This window comes from Kogia breviceps, chromosome 5, assembly GCF_026419965.1.
Source record: "Kogia breviceps isolate mKogBre1 chromosome 5, mKogBre1 haplotype 1, whole genome shotgun sequence".
Taxonomy (NCBI): Eukaryota; Metazoa; Chordata; class Mammalia; order Artiodactyla; family Physeteridae; genus Kogia; species Kogia breviceps.
The window spans coordinates 102,852,459-102,874,186 of record NC_081314.1 but is presented as its reverse complement, the minus strand read 5'-3'; the positions used below and the strand labels follow the sequence as shown (position 1 = coordinate 102,874,186).

The window sequence follows — 21,728 nt, the reverse complement described above, 5'->3', positions numbered from 1 at the left end:
TTGAGACCCAGATAGCTATGAGGCTATAATACAAATTTTGCTCTAATGTCCTCCTTAGGGACTTCTTATCTGACCCAATTCTGAAGGAGCAAACTATCAGTATGTGAGCCTATTGTCTGACATCTGTATTTAGAACAGAAATGTCAACGTCCCTCAAAGAAGACTCAAGTATTTGCACTAAAATGTATATTCCAATCCGATTATTTGGCCCCTGGAATTGTCCCCCTATCTTGCAGATGCTAAATAAACTATTTTAAGTAGGAAAAAAAATTTTCTGGCCTTTTAATTAGAAATAAAGTTGAAAATACCATGGTAAACAACATGAACAATATAAAGTTTCAAATCACTAATAATCAGCCCCTCCGTGAAGATTTCTACACTCAGAACATATAGAAACCATGTTTGCCCCACTCACTGCTGTATCCCTGGTAGCCCAGCACATAGTAGGCACTCTAAGCATTTGTTGAATGAATGAATAAATGAGCAAACTAATTAAACCCTTTTACTATAGAAGTGTTCTACCTAATTATAATGAAACAAAAAAAAGTTATTCTGTGCTCAGTATGAATGGCTATTAAATGCTGGTGGCCACTAGTTCTGTCCTAAGGCAAATAAAAGTAACTAACATTTTTTTCTTTAAATATTTTTTAATGTAACATACTGAAGAGGCGAGGCATGTATTTCATTAGTAATGAAAATTTTCTTTTACGTTAAGACAAGGAATAACATGGATTCTATTCTGAAGAATACAGGGCCCTTTACTTTTGTTTTTCCCTATTCCTGGACCTGCCAAACTCTCGGCACATTGCAACATCTGTCTCATACAATAGGCAAATGGATCATCATTTTGAAGTCACAATAACTTATCTCCATCTCCAATGACAGTGCCACTACCTGAGACCAATTCTTGGCTAACAGATTTTTTACTTCAATAACAAAAAAAGTTTAAGCAAAAAACACAACTAGATATGAACTTTAACATAAGCTAAACTCTTCTTAAAAATTTTTTTGCACTTCTTTGCTTATAATCAATACTTTCCTTCATTGCAGAATTTTTACAGAGTATTTTTGCATTGGTTATCATAAGAACCCAAACTCTACATTGCTTTGGGAAATTACCTGGAAAACTCTTCCAAGAGTAGACCTGTCCTAATTGCCCTACATATTTGTCTTAAAGAAGTAGAAATAGCCCATGAATATTATTGCTGCTATTTTTCAATAGCAAAGAGTTCTTGAAGTGTTTATGCTGATTTTTTTAAATTAATTAATTTATTTATTTTTATTTTTGGCTGTGTTGGGTCTTCGTTTCTGTGCGAGGGCTTTCTCTAGTTGCGGCAAGCGGGGGCCACTCTTTTTTTTTTTTAACATCTTTATTGGAGTATAACTGCTTTACAATGGTGTGTTAGTTTCTGCTTTATAACAAAGTGAATCAGTTATACATATACATATGTTCCCATATCTCTTCCCTCTTGCGTCACCCTCTCTCCCACCCTCCCTATCCCACCCCTCTAAGGTAGTCACAAAGCACAGAGGTGATCTCCCTGTGCTATGCGGCTGCTTCCCACTAGCTATCTATTTTACGTTTGGTAGTGTATATATGTCCATGCCACTCTCTCACTTTGTCACAGCTTACCCTCCCCCTTCCCCAGTCCTCAAGTCCATTCTCTAGTAGGTCTGTGTCTTTATTCCCGTCTTACCCCTAGGTTCTTCATGTCATTTTTTTTTTTCTTAGATTCCATATATATGTGTTAGCATACGGTATTTGTCTTTCTCTTTGTGACTTACTTCACTCTGTATGACAGACTCTAGGTCCATCCACCTCACTACAAATAACTCAATTTCATTTCTTTTTATGGCTGAGTAATATTTTATTGTATATATGTGCCACATCTTCTTTATCCATTCATCTGATGATGGACACTTAGGTTGCTTCCATGTCCTGGCTATTGTAAATAGAGCTGCAATGAACATTTTGGTACATGAGTCTTTCTGAATTATGGTTTTCTCAGGGTATATTCCCAGTAGTGGGATTGCTGGGTCATATGGTAGTTCTATTTGTAGTTTTTTAAGGAACCTCCATACTGTTCTCCATAGTGGCTGTATCAATTTACCTTCTCACCAGCAGTGCCACTCTTCATCGCGGTGCACGGGCCTCTCACTATCGTGGCCTCTCTTGTTGCGGAGCACAGGCTCCAGATGCACAGGCTCAGTAGTTGTGGCTCACAGGCCTAGTTGCTCAGTGGGATGTGGGATCTTCCCAGACCAGGGCTCGAACTCGTGTCCCCTGCATTGGCAGGCAGATTCTCAACCACTGCGCCACCATGGAAGCCCTATGCCGATTTTTAATTAAGTATAATGTGAGTTTCATAATAGCATCAACTGATAACTGTAGAGATATATTTACCTGGAATATTTGGTTTTGAGGGATAGAAGATTGATATATTGGAACGTGTCATCATAGGAAAAGCATTTTTAGCTGCAGCTAGAGGAATATTGCCATAGTTTGGAGTTCTCTCCAGTAGTACACTACCCCCTGCTCTCCCTTATTACAAGCCTAATACACACATGAAACATGGTGAATGTAGCTAAGCAGTATATATATTGCTTTTCTTGCAGTTCTTCCTGAGACTTGCATAGATATTGAAGATATGTGATCATCAGTTGATATGTGATTGCATATGTCACAAGAAATTTAGCTGAACACGTATCTCTCTTGAATGGAGATCTGTATTCAAAACTATGCATTCACCCTAAACATTGACTAATACTCCCACTGAGCAAGTACAATGAGCAGAACTTTCTCTGGTATCATTTGGCAGCAATCTGGCATTATTTCCCATTGACACTGAGATTTGTTGTGCCATAGATATCCAATCATGTTCTTTGGGGTTATAGGTGTCTTCCAAGACCTTCCAAAACCCTACCTCAAAAATGTGCTTCTGTTTTCTGGCCCTCATTCATCAAATCTTAGCATCAAAGAAACATGAACAAAAGTAAAGATAAAAGAATACTTCTAGTCGCCATTATAAGACGCTGGTTTCTTCTGTCTTTCCATGAAAAGAGAATTCCTCCTCTCCCATCTAGCCTATCCAGTATACTTCTCCATTGTTATCACATTTTTGATGATTTTGAACTTATGTATTAATCATTTACATCAGTTTACAGAATCAAGCTATTAACAAGGAAAGTCATTTCCCAAACCATATTTTAAAAATGTTTGACCAGTTGTCTTACTCTAAAGAAGATAACAATTTAAGATTTTATTTTTGTCTTCTTTCATACCTACCAGTTTATCAAACATACCTACTGTCAGGATAGTTCCTCTATTTTGCAAGCAGCTGTTACTCATATTAGCCTAAAAGACATCATCCTTCATAAGCCCTTAATCACACCTGAGATTTACTCTATTCTTTTGCATAATGCCCAGAAGCTCCTGCTCCTGGAGAGCAGTGTTGGCAGTTCCTGGATGTCAGATAACACAGAAACATCCCCAAAGCCTCTTCTCAGTAGCAATAGGGACACTTACCTTACCGTGCAGGTGCCTTTGCTTGATCACACCCAGCGGTCCTCTCTTCTCATCCCCACCAAAATCCAATAGTGGCAACCAGGGACCAACAACGTTTTCTTCTTTTTTTTTTTTGGACACTCTCTCAGTTTTTGTTTTGTGGGCTTCAAAGCCACGGAGAACTTGCAACCAGGGGCCACTGACAGTTCCACAGAGGAGAGGCAGTGGGGAGCCCAACACTGACTGGGCCCAAACACTAAATATAACCCTCCTCCCTCTCTGGGCAGTGTCCTTCATACTCTGAAGACAGGCGACCTTGCAGAATCCCTCACCCCACAGCTTGCCAGTCTCCACGGAAGAAAGGGTCTAACCGTACTGAGCTGCAGGATGAGGCGACCCAAAAGCCAGAAGCCATCTGCCCAGAGCAGACAAGTAGAGGCAGGTATAGGCTCCATGAGTGTGTCTGTGTGTATGTGTTTGTGTGTAGGCTGGCATGCCTGTGCCCAGCAGCTGCTCTCCAGATCAGGAGACAGCACTCTTTGGCAGGCAACTCTGAAACTACCGTCTTGGATAATTTCAAATTCATGTGCACATCTTGGCCGAGAGAAGAAACCTCCCAGGCACAACCTGGGTCCCCTTCTCTGCCTTGTCACTGCCCCAGATACACGGTGAACCACAAACAAACAGCAGTGCGAGCATCTTAAGAACAGATGCCCCGGTGGACATTAGGCTGCACCTCATTTTGTACACTGCAGCCAAGAACTGATGCAAGCCTCCTTCAGGGTTTAAGTAACAAGGGCATGCCCTCTCCTTTGACAGTCATAACCCAAGGCACTGCAGAAATTCGCTATTATTAACGCTGTGTTGAACTTTAACTTGAATGCCTGCCTGTTCCATTCAGTGTCACATGAGACATCAGTGCAAAGTGCTGAGGAAACTTCAGAGCAACATTCAAATGTATGATGGTATTTATTATGATTATTGAACATTTTTCTTTTATGCTATTCAGGTGTTAAGAAAAATCTCATACTTTACATTACTAAAATTTGAAGAATCTAATTTTCTCTAAGTGGTATCAGTTATTCTGATTGGAGGGGGAGGGGCAGGAGGAAGGAGCGTGTTCATTTCTTCAGCAAGTTATGTACTGCCTCAACAATTAGGTATCAGGCCGTCTACCAGGTAGACCCATCACCAGCCAGGTGCTCAATCTGTGCATTATTTTATGTAATCCTTACAGCATCCCTTTAAATTAGTCCTGTATTGGTGATCAAATAAGAAAACCAAAGCTCAGAATAATTAAATAACTTCCCTAGCGTCTCATGGATGATAAATATCAGACTTGCAATTGAAACTTGGATCTGAGTCACACCGAAACCTATGCTCTTTATTTTTAGCTATTATCATTAAATAATTTCAAACTTATAGAAAATATACATGAATAATAAAGAACTCCTTTATACTCTTCACCCAGGTTCTCCAATTTTTAGCATTTTACCACATTTGCTTTCTCCCTCCCTCCTTCCTTTCCCCTCCACCTTCTTTCCTTCAGTATCCCTCTTCCCAACCACCCCTTTTTGTTTACATACGTGTGTGTATATATTTTTCTGAATCGACTTATATGCTTCAGTGTTGTTATCCTAAAAGCAAATGCACTTTTCTACATAACTATAGTATTACTATCAAAATCAGTAAATTAATATTGATACAGTATTACTTTCTAATCCATAGTTCCCATTCAACTTTTCACCAAATGTCTCAATAATATCATTTGTCGGGAGAAAATTTGTTTTTTTCTTTTGGTCCAGGATTATATGTAGAACATTTAGTTGTCATGGCTCTCCTTCAGTCTTGAACAGTTCTTCAGTCTTTCCTTGTCTTTTGTGACTTGACGTTTTCGAAGGGTACATTTTGTAAAATGTTCCTCACCTTAGGTTGGTGTGATATTCCCTTATTATGAGACTGAGTTTGTGCATTTTTTGTCAGGAATATCACAGAAGCAATGTTGTATTATTCTTAGTTAATCATATGAGGAGACACATAAATGGAGTTGGTCCATACCAGCCCCACTTTGTTAAGGTGGTATATGCCAGATTTCTCCACTGTAAAGTTATATAGTTTTTCCCTTTGAAATTAATAACTATTTTTCTGGGAAGATAATTTGAGACTGTGTAAATAAATATATTGTTCCTAAGTAAACTTTCTACTGTAGGGCAGAGCTTTCCCTTCTCCCCTATTTATTTTTGTTTGTTTGTTTTTTGTGGTACGCGGGCCTCTCACTAATGTGGCCTCTCCTGTTGTGGGGCACAGGCTCCGGACGCGCAGGCTCAGCGGCCATGGCTCACGGACCCAGCCGCTCCACGGCATGTGGGATCTTCCCGGACCGGGACACGAAGCCGTGTCCCCTGCATTGGCAGGTGGATTCTCAACCACTGTGCCACCAGGGAAGCCCCTCCTATTTATTTTTGTATTTATTTATATCAGTATGCAGTTATGGATTCATATTTTATTCAGAGGCTTATACTCCGTTAATATCATTATTTATTTTTATGCCCAATTGATCCCAGATTTGGCAAGTGGAAGTTCCTCCAGCTGGCTCTTGTGTCCTTTTGACAACTCCTTATCATTTTCTGAGTACTTTCTTACTTTCTGGCACAAGAAAATGTTCCATGTACATCTTGTACTTTCTCTACCCAGCCCTGGAATTATCCACATCTTCAAGGTGATCTGGGTCCATTGTGGAAAATAGTATATGGAAACCAAGATCTGGGCATTGGGTGTGCTCACTGGACAAGGGTGTGCTCATTGCCTCTAGGCCCTCTCAGCCAAAAGAGCTAGGAAATAGACACACACTCACAGCCATATCTGTTGCTCTTTCTCTATCAAATACCAGAGAGATCAAATTGATAGCTCCAGTTCTGATCTAATACCATGGAGCATTCTAGCTTTTACCCTTTCCATGTTTGTAACTCCCTCCCCCAACAGTGAGGATAACTTGGTTTCTGTTATCCTCAAAGTATTTACTAATCTGCTTATTGCCTCTGTGTGTAACCAGTCTTCCCACCTTGCCGGCTGCTTCCACCACCTTTACAGTCTTTTAAGCCTCATCAGCCCTACTCCCTCAAGGAAAGGGAAAAGAAATAATGTTTTTTTAATGAAAAGGAAGGTAAAAAGAAGATAAGAATCTCATACTCTTTCTGTACCTCAAGCCATCTGTATCTTCATGGCAAATTATTATGCTACTTCTGCAAAGATGTCATGGAAACCAGTTAAAGTTTATAACGACTGAAGGAAGAGTTCATATATTTATTCACTTAATTAATTGAGTGCCCACTACGTGTCAGGCACATTAAAAGACAGACATGGTACTTGCCTTTGTGAATATATTATCTAGTGGATTATTTTTATTAAATTTACTACTTATTAGTGACATTTTGTGGCAGCACTATGTTAAGCACTTTGGGTTACTTTCTTTTTGACTATGCTTAGTCTTCGTTGTGGCGCATGGGTTGTTCTTTGTTGCGGTGTGCGGGCTTCTCTAGTTGCAGGCACGTGGGCTTCTTTAGTTGTGGCAAGCGGGCTCCAGAGCATGCGGGCTCAGTAGTTGTGGCTCACGGGCTTAGTTGCCCCAACACATGTGGGATCTTAGGTCCCTGACAGGGATCAAACCCGCGTCCCCTGTATTGAAAGGCAGATTCTAAACCACTGGAGCGGCCTTCCCCGGTGGTGCAGTGGTTGAGAGTCCGCCTGTCGATGCAGGGGACTCGGGTTCATGCCCCGGTCCGGGAAGATCCCAGCAGAGCGGCTGGGCCCGTGAGCCATGGCCGCTGAGCCTGCGCGTCCGGAGCCTGTGCTCTGCAACAGGAGAGGCTACAACAGTGAGAGGCCCGCGTACCACAAAAAAAATAAATAAATTAAATAAATAAATAAACCACTGGACCACCAGGGAAGCCCCATGTTACCTAATGTTAATTCACACAACAACCCTATGGGAGAAATTGTATTTTTTCTCCACCTTACAGATAAAGGAACTGACATTTGGAAATATTAAGCAACCTTTCTAATATCATTGAGCTAATTAGTGAGAGATCTGAAATTTGAATTTATATTGGTCTGACTCCAGAGCCCCAGTTCTAAACACTTGGGCTGTATGAGAATCAATAAAGTAGAATTATCCACTATGATATATTCCAGGAGGAGTCATGATTTACCGAATCTTGACTGCAAACCCTCCTTTATTAACTAATAGCTAAATGTGGCTAGTTAGTACAAGAAATTTGGCTAATCCAAGTTGAGATGTGCTATAATTATGAAATAAATATTGAATTTCAGGGACTTATTACAAAAAAAAGTAAGGTATCTCATTAATTATTTTCATATTAACTACATATTGAAATATTAATACTTTGGATATATTGAGTTAGATAAAATACATTATAATTATTTTTACCTTCACAGTAGCCAAAAGGTGGAAACAACTCAAATGTCCAACAACAGATGAGTAGATAAGCAAAATGTAGTATATACCTACAATGGAATATTATTCAACCTTTAAAAAGGAATGGAAATCTGATATATGCTGCAACATGGATGAACCTTGAAGACAAATGCTAAGTGAAATAAACCAGTCGCAAAAGAATAAATAATGTCTGATTCCACTTGTATAAGGTACCTAGAATAGTGAGATTCATAGAGACAGAAAGTAGAATAAGGTTACCAAGGGCTGGGGGGAGGGAGAATAGGAAGTTATTGTTTCATGGGTATAGAATTTATGTTTGGGGTGATATGAAAATTCTGGAGATGGATAGTGATGATGGTTGCACAACAGTGTGAATGTATGTACTTAATTCTACTGAATTATACACTCAAATGGCTAAGATGATAAGTTTTATGTTATTTATATTTTACCACAATTTTAAAAAATTATTTTTACCATTTATTTTTAATTTTAATGAGACTACTAGAAAATTTAACATTACATAAGTGCCTTGTATTATATCTCTGTTAGACAGCATTGCTATAGTATTGTATTTATGAATACAGAGAAGTAAATTCCTTATCAAACTTCCCCTTTTCACATGGCATATTGAAGAGATTCTGACATACCACAATGGGCCTAAATCAGACTTTTCACTTTTTGTTCAGTCAGCTTGGAGAGGGTTAAAGGACAGCTTTTCACTTAAAATTATACTGATAATATAGACTTTTGAAATATAAGCAACTGTATGAGATAATAACCATTTGTTGTTTTAATAATTCTTAATTTTCCATTTGCACAGTATCCACTGGGCCTCTTTTCCAGAACTAACGTAACTGTCTCTGCTTGGGTATATCCTAAAGTATAATTATCATAAATTTCATCATGATTAAAATTTATTTGGATCCATGGGATTAATATTAGTCTGTCAATTAAATTTCAAAAACTGAGCCCCAAGGACAGGCATTCTCTCCCCTTCCTATAGCCTTCCTGTCACAGTGTCTACTGCAAATGGATATCTGTAGGGGAGGAAAGAGAGGAAAGCTGGGCTGAATCGTAGTTCTGTAGTAGAACAGACAGCTGATGGAATTATGAGTACATGTACATAAGCAGAACAGATTCTCTAAAGGGTCATTTTCCACCTACTTACAGGTGACCAAGCAACCAAGTAAAGAAGGAAAATAGCAAGGAAAAAATATTCCTAATCTTCTAGTGGTTATTTTTTCACTGACCCTGAGCTTCAATTTCCTCCTCTGTGAAGGTTTTGCACTGAAAGGTATCTTGGTTCTATTTAAGCACTAATATTCTGTGAGTCTGTCAATTGATGACTTGAAAATGATCCAGGAAAACCTAACTCTAAGCCTTTTGCTCAACTCTAACTAATAGTTATCACTGCAAGGTGTTGAGAGATATCAGTATCAGTTCTTAAAAATATAGTGGGGTTGAAACTCATTTAAAACTGTCGTTTTTTGTTTGTTTATTTCCGTGAATTGTGAAAAGAAATACAAGGGTCTCAGGAGCAGAGCTGGATCACAGGATATCACAGACAGTGTTCCTGGGCATGCCTCACTTTTTCCTGACTCAGATTCCAGACCCATCCTTCCCACTGTCCTCTCCCCACCCCACGTGGATTATGTTCCTCCTTGGTACTCCGAAGGCACCAGAGCTTAACCGCACCTTACCCTCAATCCCACTTTAACTGCAACTGCCAACATACTTGTCTCTCTCCCGGTAGACTGGGAGTTCCTAAAGCAGAGTGCACCTCCAACACTGTAGCCCCAGCCCCAAGCACACAGTCAGAGCACAATAAATATGTATTGTATGGAGGAAGCATCACCAACCACTTTGACCAAGTGGACAGAGGAAAGAAGCAACCCTAGAGTAAAGCAACTTTAAAACAGCATCTCAGTGAGCCAGAAGGTCAAGAAAGAAGAAAGCACACATATTAAACCTATCAGTCACTTTTAAATTCCAGGCTTTTAAACTTTTTCCTAACAGACATTTACCAGCAGCAAAATTGACAGATTTAAATTTCACATATTATCCTCTCCTTCATCTTCCCTGTGGGTGGGATTAGTGACTTATACGTAAAAATAAGAAGTCTGGATAATATGTATAACTGATTCACTTTGCTGTACACCTGAAACTAACACAACATTGTAAATCACTATACTCCAATAAAAATTTTTTTTTTGAAAAGAGGTCTAGATAAGCCACAAAATAGAAAAGTATCTCCCAGTAAAACAGGTCTGTTTAGGAAAACCTGGTATAATGAAGGGTGACTCTCTCTTCTTTTGAAACCCACCTGTGGGCAATGTTTTGGAATTATACATATTTTAGGGTTTCACATTTTTCTATAGTGAAAATGATGCTAACAGTTTAACTTTTTATTTATTTTTTAAGATTTTTATCTATCTATTTATTTATTTATTTTTGGCTGCATCGGGTCATAGTTGCAGCATGCAGGATCTTCTTTGAGGCATGCGGGATCTTTGGTTGTGGTGCACTTACTCTTTGTTGTAGCACGCAGCCTTCTCTCTAGTTGTGGCATACGGGTTTTCTCTTCTCTAGTTGTGACGTGCAGGCTCTAGGGCACATGGGCTCTGTAGTTGTGGCGCGCATGGGCTCTGTAGTTTGCAGCACGCAGGCTCTAGTTGAGGCACGCAAGCTCAGTAGTTGTGGCATGCAGGCTTAGCTGCCCTGTGGCATGTGGGATCTTAGTTCCCTGAGCAGCAATCGAACCCACATCCCCTGCATTAGAAGGCAGATTCTTTACCATTGGACCACCAGGGAAGTCGCCAGGTTAACTTTTTTTAAAAGATGAGGAAAACATATTTTTGACTTCGGAATCCTGTTTTTACAAATAATTTGTACCTTTCGGTTTCCAGGTGCTATTTCTTCATATACTTCAAGAATGCCAAAATACCAGGTGACAGCTGTTTTAGCTCTAAGACATTCCTCAAGTCCTATTTATGTCCTATTTATACCTATCAAGTCCTATTTTGATGTCATTATGTAATGCTTTTCTCTTGGCATAGCTATATCATCACTCTGTAGCCTTGTTGGTATATATCACTTCATAGCTCTCTTCACTTTTGCATCTCCATTACTTTTCCAAATGGGTACTAGTTCTCCCAAAACTAGAGAAAAAAGGAGAGAAGGAATAATTCCAGCAGCATCTCAAATTGGACCAATCTTTTCTTCTTGGCTAGAAAGTTCCTTTGTGAACAGGAATATACATGAATTAGAAGTATTTCTCCCCTATCAGCCATTCTTCTCTTTAAAATGTTGTTTCATTCTAATCTTGTTTTCCTTTCTACTGACACATCTTATAAAGACATGTTACATCAGCAGAAAGCTTATTTAATTTTTCAGCTCAAATCTTGCCTTAGTAACTTTTGTCTTTAATAGCCTAAAGGACAGGTATACAAGTATAAGCACACAATTTTCAGTTCACTTCAACAGATATTTACTGAGTGCCCACAATGTACCATGCAAAACTCAGAATCTAGTAGGAGAGGCACACATCAAAATTCTAATTGTAATGCTCTATGCATTATAACATAGGGCTAAACATAGTGCTGTCTGAGTCTAAGTGAACTGCAGGGCAGAGAGGTTGCATGGGGTCGAGGTGGGTGTGGAAATATTTGAACTGGATGCCTTGGGGGAGGAGGAGTAGGTTTCTGCCAGGGGAAGGGTAAAGGAGAGCATTCTCAGCAGAGGGCACCATGTAAGCACAGGCACGCTGGCATGAGAGCACATGATGGGCTCAGCAGTGGCAAGCTGCTCCCATGCCCGAAGGACAGGGGTATGGTGTCCAGCTTTGTCTTAGGTAAAGTGGAATTTTTATTTGGGTCCAAGATGTTAAGAGCCTTGATGCTTTGATGCCAGATGTTATAACTGTATGCTATAGACAGTGGGGAGCCACCAGAGGCATTTTAGCAGAAAAATTATAGTCAGGGAGGTATAGTGGGAAACCTTCAGGATTTGGAACCAGAAGGCCTCTTTGTGGGACTCTGGTATGTTTCTCCTGAGAAGAAACTCAGTGCTCATCTAACTTTAGCCTCATGTTTTATTCATGAAAATTGTGTAACTCAGGTTTAAATTTCACACCACCGGTGCCCTCTACTTGACATAAAGCCTTAAGGAAGCCACTATATCCCAGATTCCCCAGAGTCATCCCTGGGTTTAAGCAAGGCTATCCCTGTGACCTGAGGGGTCTACTAGTGTCACCTCTATGCACTTGACTGATGAAGGATGCTAGGACCTCTGTGGGGTGGGGATGAGGAATGGGTGAGTCTGCCCCAGCATGGGGACAAGCAGCATATATTACAGCCTTACAAATGCAAGGGGATTTCAACCCTGCAGGGAGAATCTAGGTAGGGGGCTACAGCGTGATTCCAAGTGAGCTGCCTGAGTTGGGGCCAGAACCCAAGCAGCAGTTAGGGAATGTGGAGCAGGAGACATGGAAACACAAGAATCATACAAGGATGCTGAACCCCATCCAAATAAACTAGGTGCTGAGCAGCTGTGGTCCTAGCAGAAAAAGTAAATACACTGAGGAAAACAAGGAGAAAGATTGATCCTAAGGGCTGAGCAAGTCAGGAGGTGATCAGAGAAAGGCTGCTCTGCATCCAGTAAACCAGTAGCCAGGGCCCACTCCAGGCCCTCCAGAGAGCATCCCTAGGCAGGAAGATGACTCTAGGCCTCTCTTTCTGGTGTGGCCAGACCAGTCATGGTTCTTACGGGCCAAAGAACCAGACAGAACATAGTCTGAAGACTTCAGATCTTAACTTTTAGCCACTGGGCAGGGTTGGGGAGGAAGGCCCGGTACCCAGGGTACTTCTGAGTTTCCATGCAACTCCATTGTTTGTCATCCTAAGCCAGAGCCAAATGGCAGGGTGACAAGGATGTTCCACTAGGACCAGCTTCACAATGGCTTTCCAGTAATACATCGTATAATCTCCATTCTTAGTGTTCTGGTGCTTGACTTTAAGGTTCTTTTGTAATTTTTCTCAAGAAACACTGTGCTACATACATAATAGCAGCTCTGCTTTCAACCACAAATATCTTTAAATGAGAAAGGGCTAATCCTCCCTTATTTAAAATGTATTATATGCCAAACCTGGTGTTATAAAGCAATCATTTTGAAACTTTCTAATTGTAGCCATAATTTAGGTCTCCATTCTTTTAGCCTCTTAAGTTCAGTCAGGGTGGTCCTGGTTAAAATGAATACATGAAAAACCTCAAAGAGAAATCCAAGATTTACAGTAGTATAATAGTATTTATGGTAGCAAAAACATAAAATAAAAAGCTGACCCACTTCTATTGTTTTTTTTAAATTTACTATTTGCAATTATATTCACTTTATTCATCCATCCAACAATTATATATTGCCTCTCTGCTGTGTCCAGAGACTGTTGTGAACACTGAAGATATGACAAAAAAACAGATGTTGTTGGTTCCTGACATCTTGGAATTTTAAATCTATGGGAGGGATCAAATAAATTAAAAGTTAACAAATAAATCAGTTAATTATAATGTGGTATAGTTATGATAGGAAGTAAGAGAAAATCATGGCAGAGAATGGAGAGGGGAGGGGAGGGCCCACTTTAGATGTCAGAGGAGAACTCTGAAGAGGTGACATTTAAGCTGGACCTGAGTATTGTGAAGGAGCTAGACCAGGAGGAGCAGTCCAGGTATGAGAACAATAAACATAAATGCTCTGAGGCAAGAAGCAGGGTGGCATATTCTAGGAACCACAGGAGGTCAGTGTGGCTGGGGTATAGTGGGCCAAGGAGGAGAACAGGGGAGGCTGAAGGGGTAAGTGGAGGCCCAGTCATGGCAGGGCCTTTGTTGTGGTAGGGAGTTCAAGTGTAATTCTAAGTATAAAAGCAAACTGCTATGGAGTTTTTGTTTGTTTGGTTGGTTTTTTTGCGGTACGCGGGCCTCTCACTGTTGTGGCCTCTCCAGTTGCGGAGCACAGGGTCCGAATGCGCAGGCTCAGCGGCCATGGCTCACGGGCCTAGTCTCTCCGCGGCATGTGGGATCCTCCCAGACCGGGGCACGAACCCGTGTCCCCTGCATCGGCAGGCGGACTCTCAACCACTGCGCCACCAGGGAAGCCCTGCTATGGAGTTTTAACCTGGAAGTTTATATAGTTTATTTACACGTTTAAAAGATTTTTCTGGCATTCATGTAGAGAATGGAAGGAGTCAAAGTGGTTAGTGGGGGACCAAGCAAGGTACTGCTGGGTCATGCTCTGGGGTTTTCTTGAGGGTGGTGACCTAAGAATTCATGGTTAATCTGTCATAGCTTTTCTCCATGCTGCTTTTCCTCCAAATTCCCAAGCCGTTTCTCTCTTTGCCTACTGGTTAATAGATGAAAAGGTGCCAGAAGCACTGTCTTTTAGGTGAGCCAAACAGTCAGGTGAGCTATTCAGGTAGGGTCCTGGCCCTAATACTTTTTACAGGAATCCTACATGTCATTTTCACTTTGCAAGTTGGTTAAATTCATGCCAACTTTCCACGTTCTTCAGCTTTGTTCCTGGTATGCAGAAAGTATTCAGTAAATGTTTGTTAAATTGATCTGACTTGGATTCCCAGTGGTGTGAGTAGAGAGGGAGAACTAGAAAAGACGATGGGGTCCTCTTTGCTTCCTTTCTGGAGATGGTATGCATCAGTGGGTTACTGTGGCTCTTAAAGAGTTAGTATTTTCAGTCTACGGTGGTTATAATTCAGGGCAAATAAAATGACTCTCCTCTAAAATAAAAGATGCTGTGTACATGCAAAAAGTTTTTAAAGAGCATCTGGTTAGAGTTTAATATGGCTGAAAAACATTGCTATTTTTTTCATGTTTCAGTTACCCGAATATGGCTAAAAAGTGCGCTTTGGATATTTTCCAGAATAAAAACTCTTGAGGTGAGAGAAATTTCAGCCCCAACAATAACTTGAAAATTGGAAGTTGGAATAGTAACTGTTTTTTCAACTGTCTTTACTCTGTCACCAACACTATGATGATTTGATTACATGAGACAAGTCTGGTTTCTGGCCATTAAACTGCACACTTCAGCTATAGGCATCAGTCTTTCCCTTCTCTTCTTTCACCATGTGTCAATTTGGGGGCAGAAATAAGAACGATGGGAGAAAGCAAGAGGTTGGGGAGGTCATACCTTCCCATCGGCCCCCAGGTCATTCAGCTGGTGACCCTGACCCTCTCAGCAGCCTCGTGATTCAGGGCCAGCAGCAACCCAGTCATAGGGTAGATGCCTCCCCATCCTCACAGCCCTCAGCACCCAGCTTTGTTATTCAGGTGCCATTAGCTTGTTTGAACATCAAGGACATCCCATAAGGGGACAAATGTCCCCAAATGGCAAAGGACCACCTGGGCACTATGTGAGAAGGGAGGGGACATCACTCCTCAGCGAGGTCATAGACATAAAGCTCTTGGTGCGGTGCCTGGCACAGAGCAGTCACTCACCATAGGGTGATAGCATCTGCTGACGTGGTTATTTCTATTACTAGTGAGTCTCATGTGGGAGGTCCCAGCTTACAGATCCAGTGTCTGCTGTTCCTCAGCCCCACCAACCCCTCGGGCACTGCTTGACACCTCATTTAAGTGAGGGCTGTTGTCCTAGTTTATTCCCTGTATTTTAGTGATTCCTGTTCATGGTACTCTCATTCATCCAACATTTCCATATGGCAAGTGGCATTCCTTCTTATTGCCACGCTGAATGTCTTTATTGGGGGGATATACGTCTTCAGAAGTCTAAAGATGCATACCTACACCATTCCAGCCACTCCATTCCTGCCTGGCTTCCTCCTCTTTTCCATACAAAAGGTGGTTTTGTTACCATCTCACCTCCAGGTTCTCATGACAGAACAGACTCAGCTTCTTCAGGCATCTTATGCACTTTACTAAAGAGCTCCGTGATCTCAAATGCCTCATTTTGCTGGAAAGGGAGGAGCACGACACATCTGATCTCTCACTTAGAAAGGTGGGGATATTGTCTCAGTTGGGGACCTGGGATACAAGTCTGTTTGTAAAAGAAAGGGGTGGCTATTTCTCTGGCTGGCTGCTCCCTTACCTCTGCCCCCAAGCCCACACTTGGAAGTCATGGCTGAGCGTCTCGCTCAATGAAATAAATATTGGGTCACGTAATTAGCAGGCAGAATTATGTATGGGCTGTGACCTGATTCTAATTGTTGACCTCAGAGAATTAATTTCATATGACATAGCACCTTAGCTGTATACTGGCTTAGAAGTTTCCACTCATTTTTGCCTTTCAGCCAGATTGCTTTTTCTGTTCCTGGGCTTGTGTCAATGAGTCAGGTAGCCCCAGATTCTTCCTGTGGATGAAAGGGGCATTCCTGACTTGGATGTATTTTCTGCATATATAAATTACAAAAAGGAAAAACTCTGTGCTCATTTCTTGGCATAAAAGTAAGGGAAACTGGAGGGTTGAGTGAAGAAAGTATAAAATAGCCAACATAAATAAACCCTGACCCTGGGGCCTGAAGGCAGCAAGATGTACAACATAGAAAGTGGCACTCCGGAATAGTCATCATTAGAAACATAAGATGTAAAAAGGTTGTGTAATATTTGCTAACAAGTCCTAATCATGAAGTTAAAACAATTTACAAAATAAGATGAAATAGCTCCATGAAGACCTATTTATTCCTGCAGCATGGTAGGTGGGTTTTTGTCTCTTCCCCTGTAGCAAATGGGGAAATAGTCACCCTGCCTGTCTCCCTTGGTTCTGAAACTGTTTCAACAACTAATGAGTTCACTGGGTCTCATCCACTTTGGTTTCTGTAAATGGAATTTGCTGCAGGAGTTCAGAGAGGTGGTCTACTTTTCATGTTCTTTAAAACATGACATGGTAGTTTCTCTTGTGTGAAAACCAGAATTACCTTTTAGGCCTAGTTCAAAGCTGTTAAGTGATCAAAGGAAGTTGCTGTGCATTTTGACTTGTGTTGTAATTATTAAGAACCCAAAATCATACTTCTCCTGAGGAATTGATTGTTTTGTTGTTGCTATTATTGTTTTTAGCCAGTGGCCACTCTGAATAGTGATAAGGTTTCCTTTTTTCACATTGGCAACTAGAAACTTAGAGTCCAATTTGTGCCCCATCAATAGCAAATATGTAGGTCATTATAACATCTTTAGTGTAACTCTTGGATTGATTTCAGTTCTAATTTTTATTTTTCTTTCATATTCACTCCCACTTTTAATTTATACTATCTTATTTTTGTGTGTGTCACCTTGTAAGCTGCCTTAAATCCTTTCTAGAATAAGATGGCCCATAGTTAACTCTAATAGCTGGATATTTTTTAAAACTGAAGGAAGGAAGTTGGGCAGAAAGGGAGGGAGAGAATAAGGAAAAAGAAACAGGCAGGCGGGCAAACTACACAAGTGTCAACAATTTAACCTCCCTAAGCCTCAGTTTCTTCATCTGGCCTCAAGCATTTTAGGGTGGCTCAAAATCATTTTTAGATAATGTATGTGAATACACTTGATAGGTTACAGAGCTCTGCACCGCTTTGTTGTGATTATTTTAAATCTATTATCAATTAAGGCAACTCTCCAATGCCAGTGCCAAGCCCTTTGCTCAATCTTCATCTCTGTTCAGTAGATGGAACTTCCTAAGAAGTGTCTGTCCTGAGATCAGGGCCTGGGTTCTTTTTTTTTTTTTTTTTTTTTAATTAATTTATTTATTTTTGGCTGTGTTGGGTCTTCGTTTCTGTGTGAGGGCTTCCTCTAGTTGTGGCAAGCGGGGGCCACTCTTCATCGCGGTGCGCGGGCCTCTCACTATCGCGGCCTCTCTTGTTGCGGAGCACAGGCTCCAGACGCGCAGGCTCAGTAGTTGTGGCGCACGGGTTTAGTTGCTCCGCGGCATGTGGGATCTTCTCAGACCAGGGCTCGAACCCGTGTCCCCTGCATTAGCAGGCAGATTCTCAACCACTGCGCCACCAGGGAAGCCCGGGCCTGGGTTCTTCTGAGAGCCTTCTTGTGGTCCTCTCTAGCAGAGAACCATAATCCTTAGAGCACCACAGAGGCAACGTCCTCTTTTCGAGGATGTCTGTAAAACCTCCAGGCCTGACAGAGTTCCATACCTCAGGTGGTCCAGGGGTCAGGAAATCTGGATCATCACCAAGACCTGGAAACTAGCTGATCAGCAAATCCACTTACCTCAGGATCTCAGGCATCTGTACAAAATTCCCCAGTACCAGCCCCTCCACTCCATACATGTTCACATTTCGATTTGGGGATCCCAAGGGTATACCATCTCCCACTTAGAGACTTATAGAATGATCACCTAGTTGCTGACCCAATCCCAAAGTTAGAACCTCTTGGCAGGGGGAGTAATTGTAGAATGGGGATGGGGCGGGCATGGAGACAGCCTTTGATGATCACTGCTTAGCCATCATTACTAATGATATTAAAAATAGTTCTCAAGGGAATTGAGGCAGGAAAAAAAAGACTGAGAACCACAATTCAACTGATCCATTCTTGTCAGAGCCCAGTTATCTCTTTAAAGCAGATTCTGGACAGGCAAAAGCTTCCATTAGGTCCCATCAGCATCATAATCAAGGCCAGACTCCTCAGCATGGCAAATAGGAGGCAGCACACTGTTGAGGATGAGAGTGAAAGCCTGAGCTATCTGTGTGGGAATGCTTAATGGGCAAGGGACCTGGGTGAGGCCCTGCACCTTGCAAGCCCCAGTTCTGAAAAATGGAGATGGTTGTGATTAAATTAAACTGTCCACATAAAGTCCTTAGCACTGGTGCACTGGAGGGTGGGGGAGGGAAGGGGGTGATCTTTACAGTCTGGGCCCAGCCCTCCTTTGCAGCTTCATTTCTGTGCACCTCACCCAGAAGGACATGCCCCGGCCCTCTCTCATCCGTGACTTTGCACATGTTGTTCTGGAAAGCCATTCCTTTCCTGGTCTTTGCATTGAACGCCTACTCTTTCTTCAGCATCCCAATGAGATTCACTTCTTTCTGAATGCTTTCCCTGGTAACAGACCCTCACCCCAACAGAATGCACAGTTCTGGTCTCCTTGTCCGCCTACTGCTGCATCCTCTGCAGTTTCGTTTTAATTATGTTTGTCATGAGATTTATTATTGGATATTATGTTTATTTCATTAAGAAATCAAAAGAAATTCTAATTTAACTTAAAAAGAAAATGGTAGCAAACACAATTAGAAATTCTGTGTTGTGAAAGACTAGCCAAGATAGCTTAAATGCATATTACTTATTGAAGTATATAATTTACAAGTACTGAGGTACTCAAATCTTAAGTTTGATCAGTTTTGACCTAGAGCATTTCAGTCACACCTGAAAGTTCCCTGAGTTCCCTTTGCAGTCATTCCCCACCCCACCCCCACCCTCCTATACAGAAGCCACCACTGATCTGATTTCTGTCATCCTATGTTAATGTTGCCTACTCTAGACTTCATATAAATGGAATGATACAGGCTGTGTTTCGTTGTATCCTGCTTCTTTCACTCAGCTTTCCATCGTGCTTTTGAGACTCATCCATATTGGTACATTTATCAGTGGTCCATTCCTTTTATTGCTCAGTGGTATTCTGTCATATGAATATGCCAGAGTTTATTTATCTGTTCTCCTGTTGTTGGGCATCATCACATTGTTTTTCATTTTATTTTTTAAATTGTTGTACAGTAAAATTATCCTTTTTTTTCTTTTGACATACAGGTCTATGAATTTTAACACACTTACAGATGTGTATGACCACCACCACAATCAATATGCAAACAGCCCTGTCACCTTAGAAAATTCCCTAGTGTGCCCTTTATAGTCCCACCCTCCCCCCACCCCAAGTCCCTGACCACTTTATGTCTGTTCTCTATCACTGTAGCATCACATTGCATTTTAATTGCTTATACACATGTCTGTTGTTCTCACTATATTGTCAGCTTTACAGAGTAAGGATCGTATCTAATTCATCTTGCCTCCTCTGTGCTTACCACAGTACCTGGTACATAATAGGTGCTCATTAAATATTTGAAGGATGAATTAATTAATGTCCATGTAGCCACATAATGAATCCTCTCATAATTCTTAAGAGGCAGGAAGAAGTAGAAAACTGAAGAAAATCAACATTGACTGAGTTTCTTTTTAAGAAAATCTTAGGTCCTTTTTTCACAGCAATAATGATTTTATAATTTTACAAAATTCTAAAGAGTGCTGCCTGGTAATTGCCACTTGAGAGAATATGTTGAGTCACACAAAATGAGTAATCTCCCATAAAAGGAGTTCAGCAACTGTTTAATTATACTAAAAATATTATTACTGGTTAAGTTTAAACATGGAAATTAAAAGGAAAACATTAAAACATGCTTCTTTGTCTATTACCTATTCTAAAGATATTCCAGAAGTCTAAAATTCTTCCCTAGAATCTTTAATATATTTTCCAGGTATTCTTAGGTCTGTAAGTATTCTCTAACTGTTTTTAGAGAAACTCAATATTCACACTGTTACTTGTGACTCAAGTTTTGGTTTCCATATTTTCCCCTAAACTAGTGTCATCTTCATCTAAAATTTATTTTACTAAAGTCATTATTATTGCAAGTGATATTTGGTTCTTGAAGCTAGTGTCTTCCCTAGAGCATATTCAGTTCTTTCCAGCTTCAACTTTACTTTTCTTTTTTTCCCTTCAGTGTTTATTGGTGTTTCCTTTTTCATTAATCACAATGCTGAAATGACTCTGTATATATCCTTCTTAGCCTATTAATTTCACCCACCAAGACATTATCTCTTACAAACTGAGCCCTTTGCCAGCTCCGTGTCACATTTCTTTAAGCAAATAAATTTTTCCATATGCTTAGCATATACCTCTGAGCCCCGTAGCCTATTCCCCTTTTTAAAACAGAAATGGGGAAACAGTTGTTTCTCAATTCCTATAAAGTGCATCCTGTTTTATAGATCATGCTGGACAGCTCTATTTTGATGCCTGCAATATTACTTGGTCCTTGAAATTGTGAATTTCCTGGACCTGAATTTCCTTTTCACATTTGGGAAAGAAAGATTAATTCTACTAGGCATTTCAGTGTGTTATACAGGCCATGAGGTCTTCTCTATAGTTTGTTTTGGGAGCTACTGAAGGGGTCATATGGAAAAAATACCTTCTTCCTTACAGCACAACAAAGTTTTTAACTGTTAAGATTGATATTATATGCTCAACTCATTCAGTGTTTCTGCAGATGTTGATTTAATATATCTGCAAGATTCTCTGCTACATGCAGAACATGCAAGGATGGAAGGACACCAGGCTGTCAGGTAGCCCACAGTCCAGAAGGGAGGACAGATGCAATGTAATGAGTAGTCTAATCCAGGGATACCTGAGCTGTAACAACTACCTAGAGGAAGAGTTGGAAAACTATGGCCCATTTTCTGACTGCCTGTTTTTGTGTTCAAAGTTTTGTTGTAACATAACCATGCCCGGTCATTTACATATTTTCAGTAAATGCTTTCATGATTCAATGTGTAGTTGTGACAGAGATTGTAGGGTCCACAAGCCTAAAGTATTATCTATCTGGTCCTCTAATAAAAATTTTGCCAACTCCTGGCTTAGAAGAAGGAACACCAGGAAAGTGTATGGTCATCAAAGAAATAGAGTAAGTGGAGGACACCTCGGAGAATGCCAGTGTTTTACAGGATAGGTAAAAGAAGAGAGTGCATGATGTGATGGGTTGAGAACCATAGTATGCCAGAACACAAAGG

At 40.7% G+C, this 21,728-nt stretch overlaps 2 protein-coding genes across 4 annotated transcripts in view; one reads left to right on the top strand and one right to left on the bottom strand.

Annotated features, from left to right (window-relative positions):
* The window catches only part of FILIP1L (filamin A interacting protein 1 like), a 309,709-nt gene extending 305,740 nt beyond the window's left edge, over positions 1–3,969 (bottom strand). The window contains exon 1 of the mRNA XM_059064839.2: positions 3,527–3,969. The gene's annotated coding sequence lies outside the window, so the exon portion shown is untranslated. The remainder of the gene's footprint in view (positions 1–3,526) is intronic.
* The window catches only part of CMSS1 (cms1 ribosomal small subunit homolog), a 383,345-nt gene that overhangs the window by 312,520 nt on the left and 49,097 nt on the right, over positions 1–21,728 (top strand). The window contains exon 2 of one of the 3 annotated variants that reach the window (XM_059064868.2): positions 3,793–3,947. The exons of the other annotated variants lie outside the window; for them this stretch is intronic. Coding sequence (XP_058920851.1) covers positions 3,893–3,947 — 55 coding nt within the window. The 5' untranslated portion in view covers positions 3,793–3,892. The remainder of the gene's footprint in view (positions 1–3,792; positions 3,948–21,728) is intronic. 3 annotated transcript variants of the gene reach the window in all.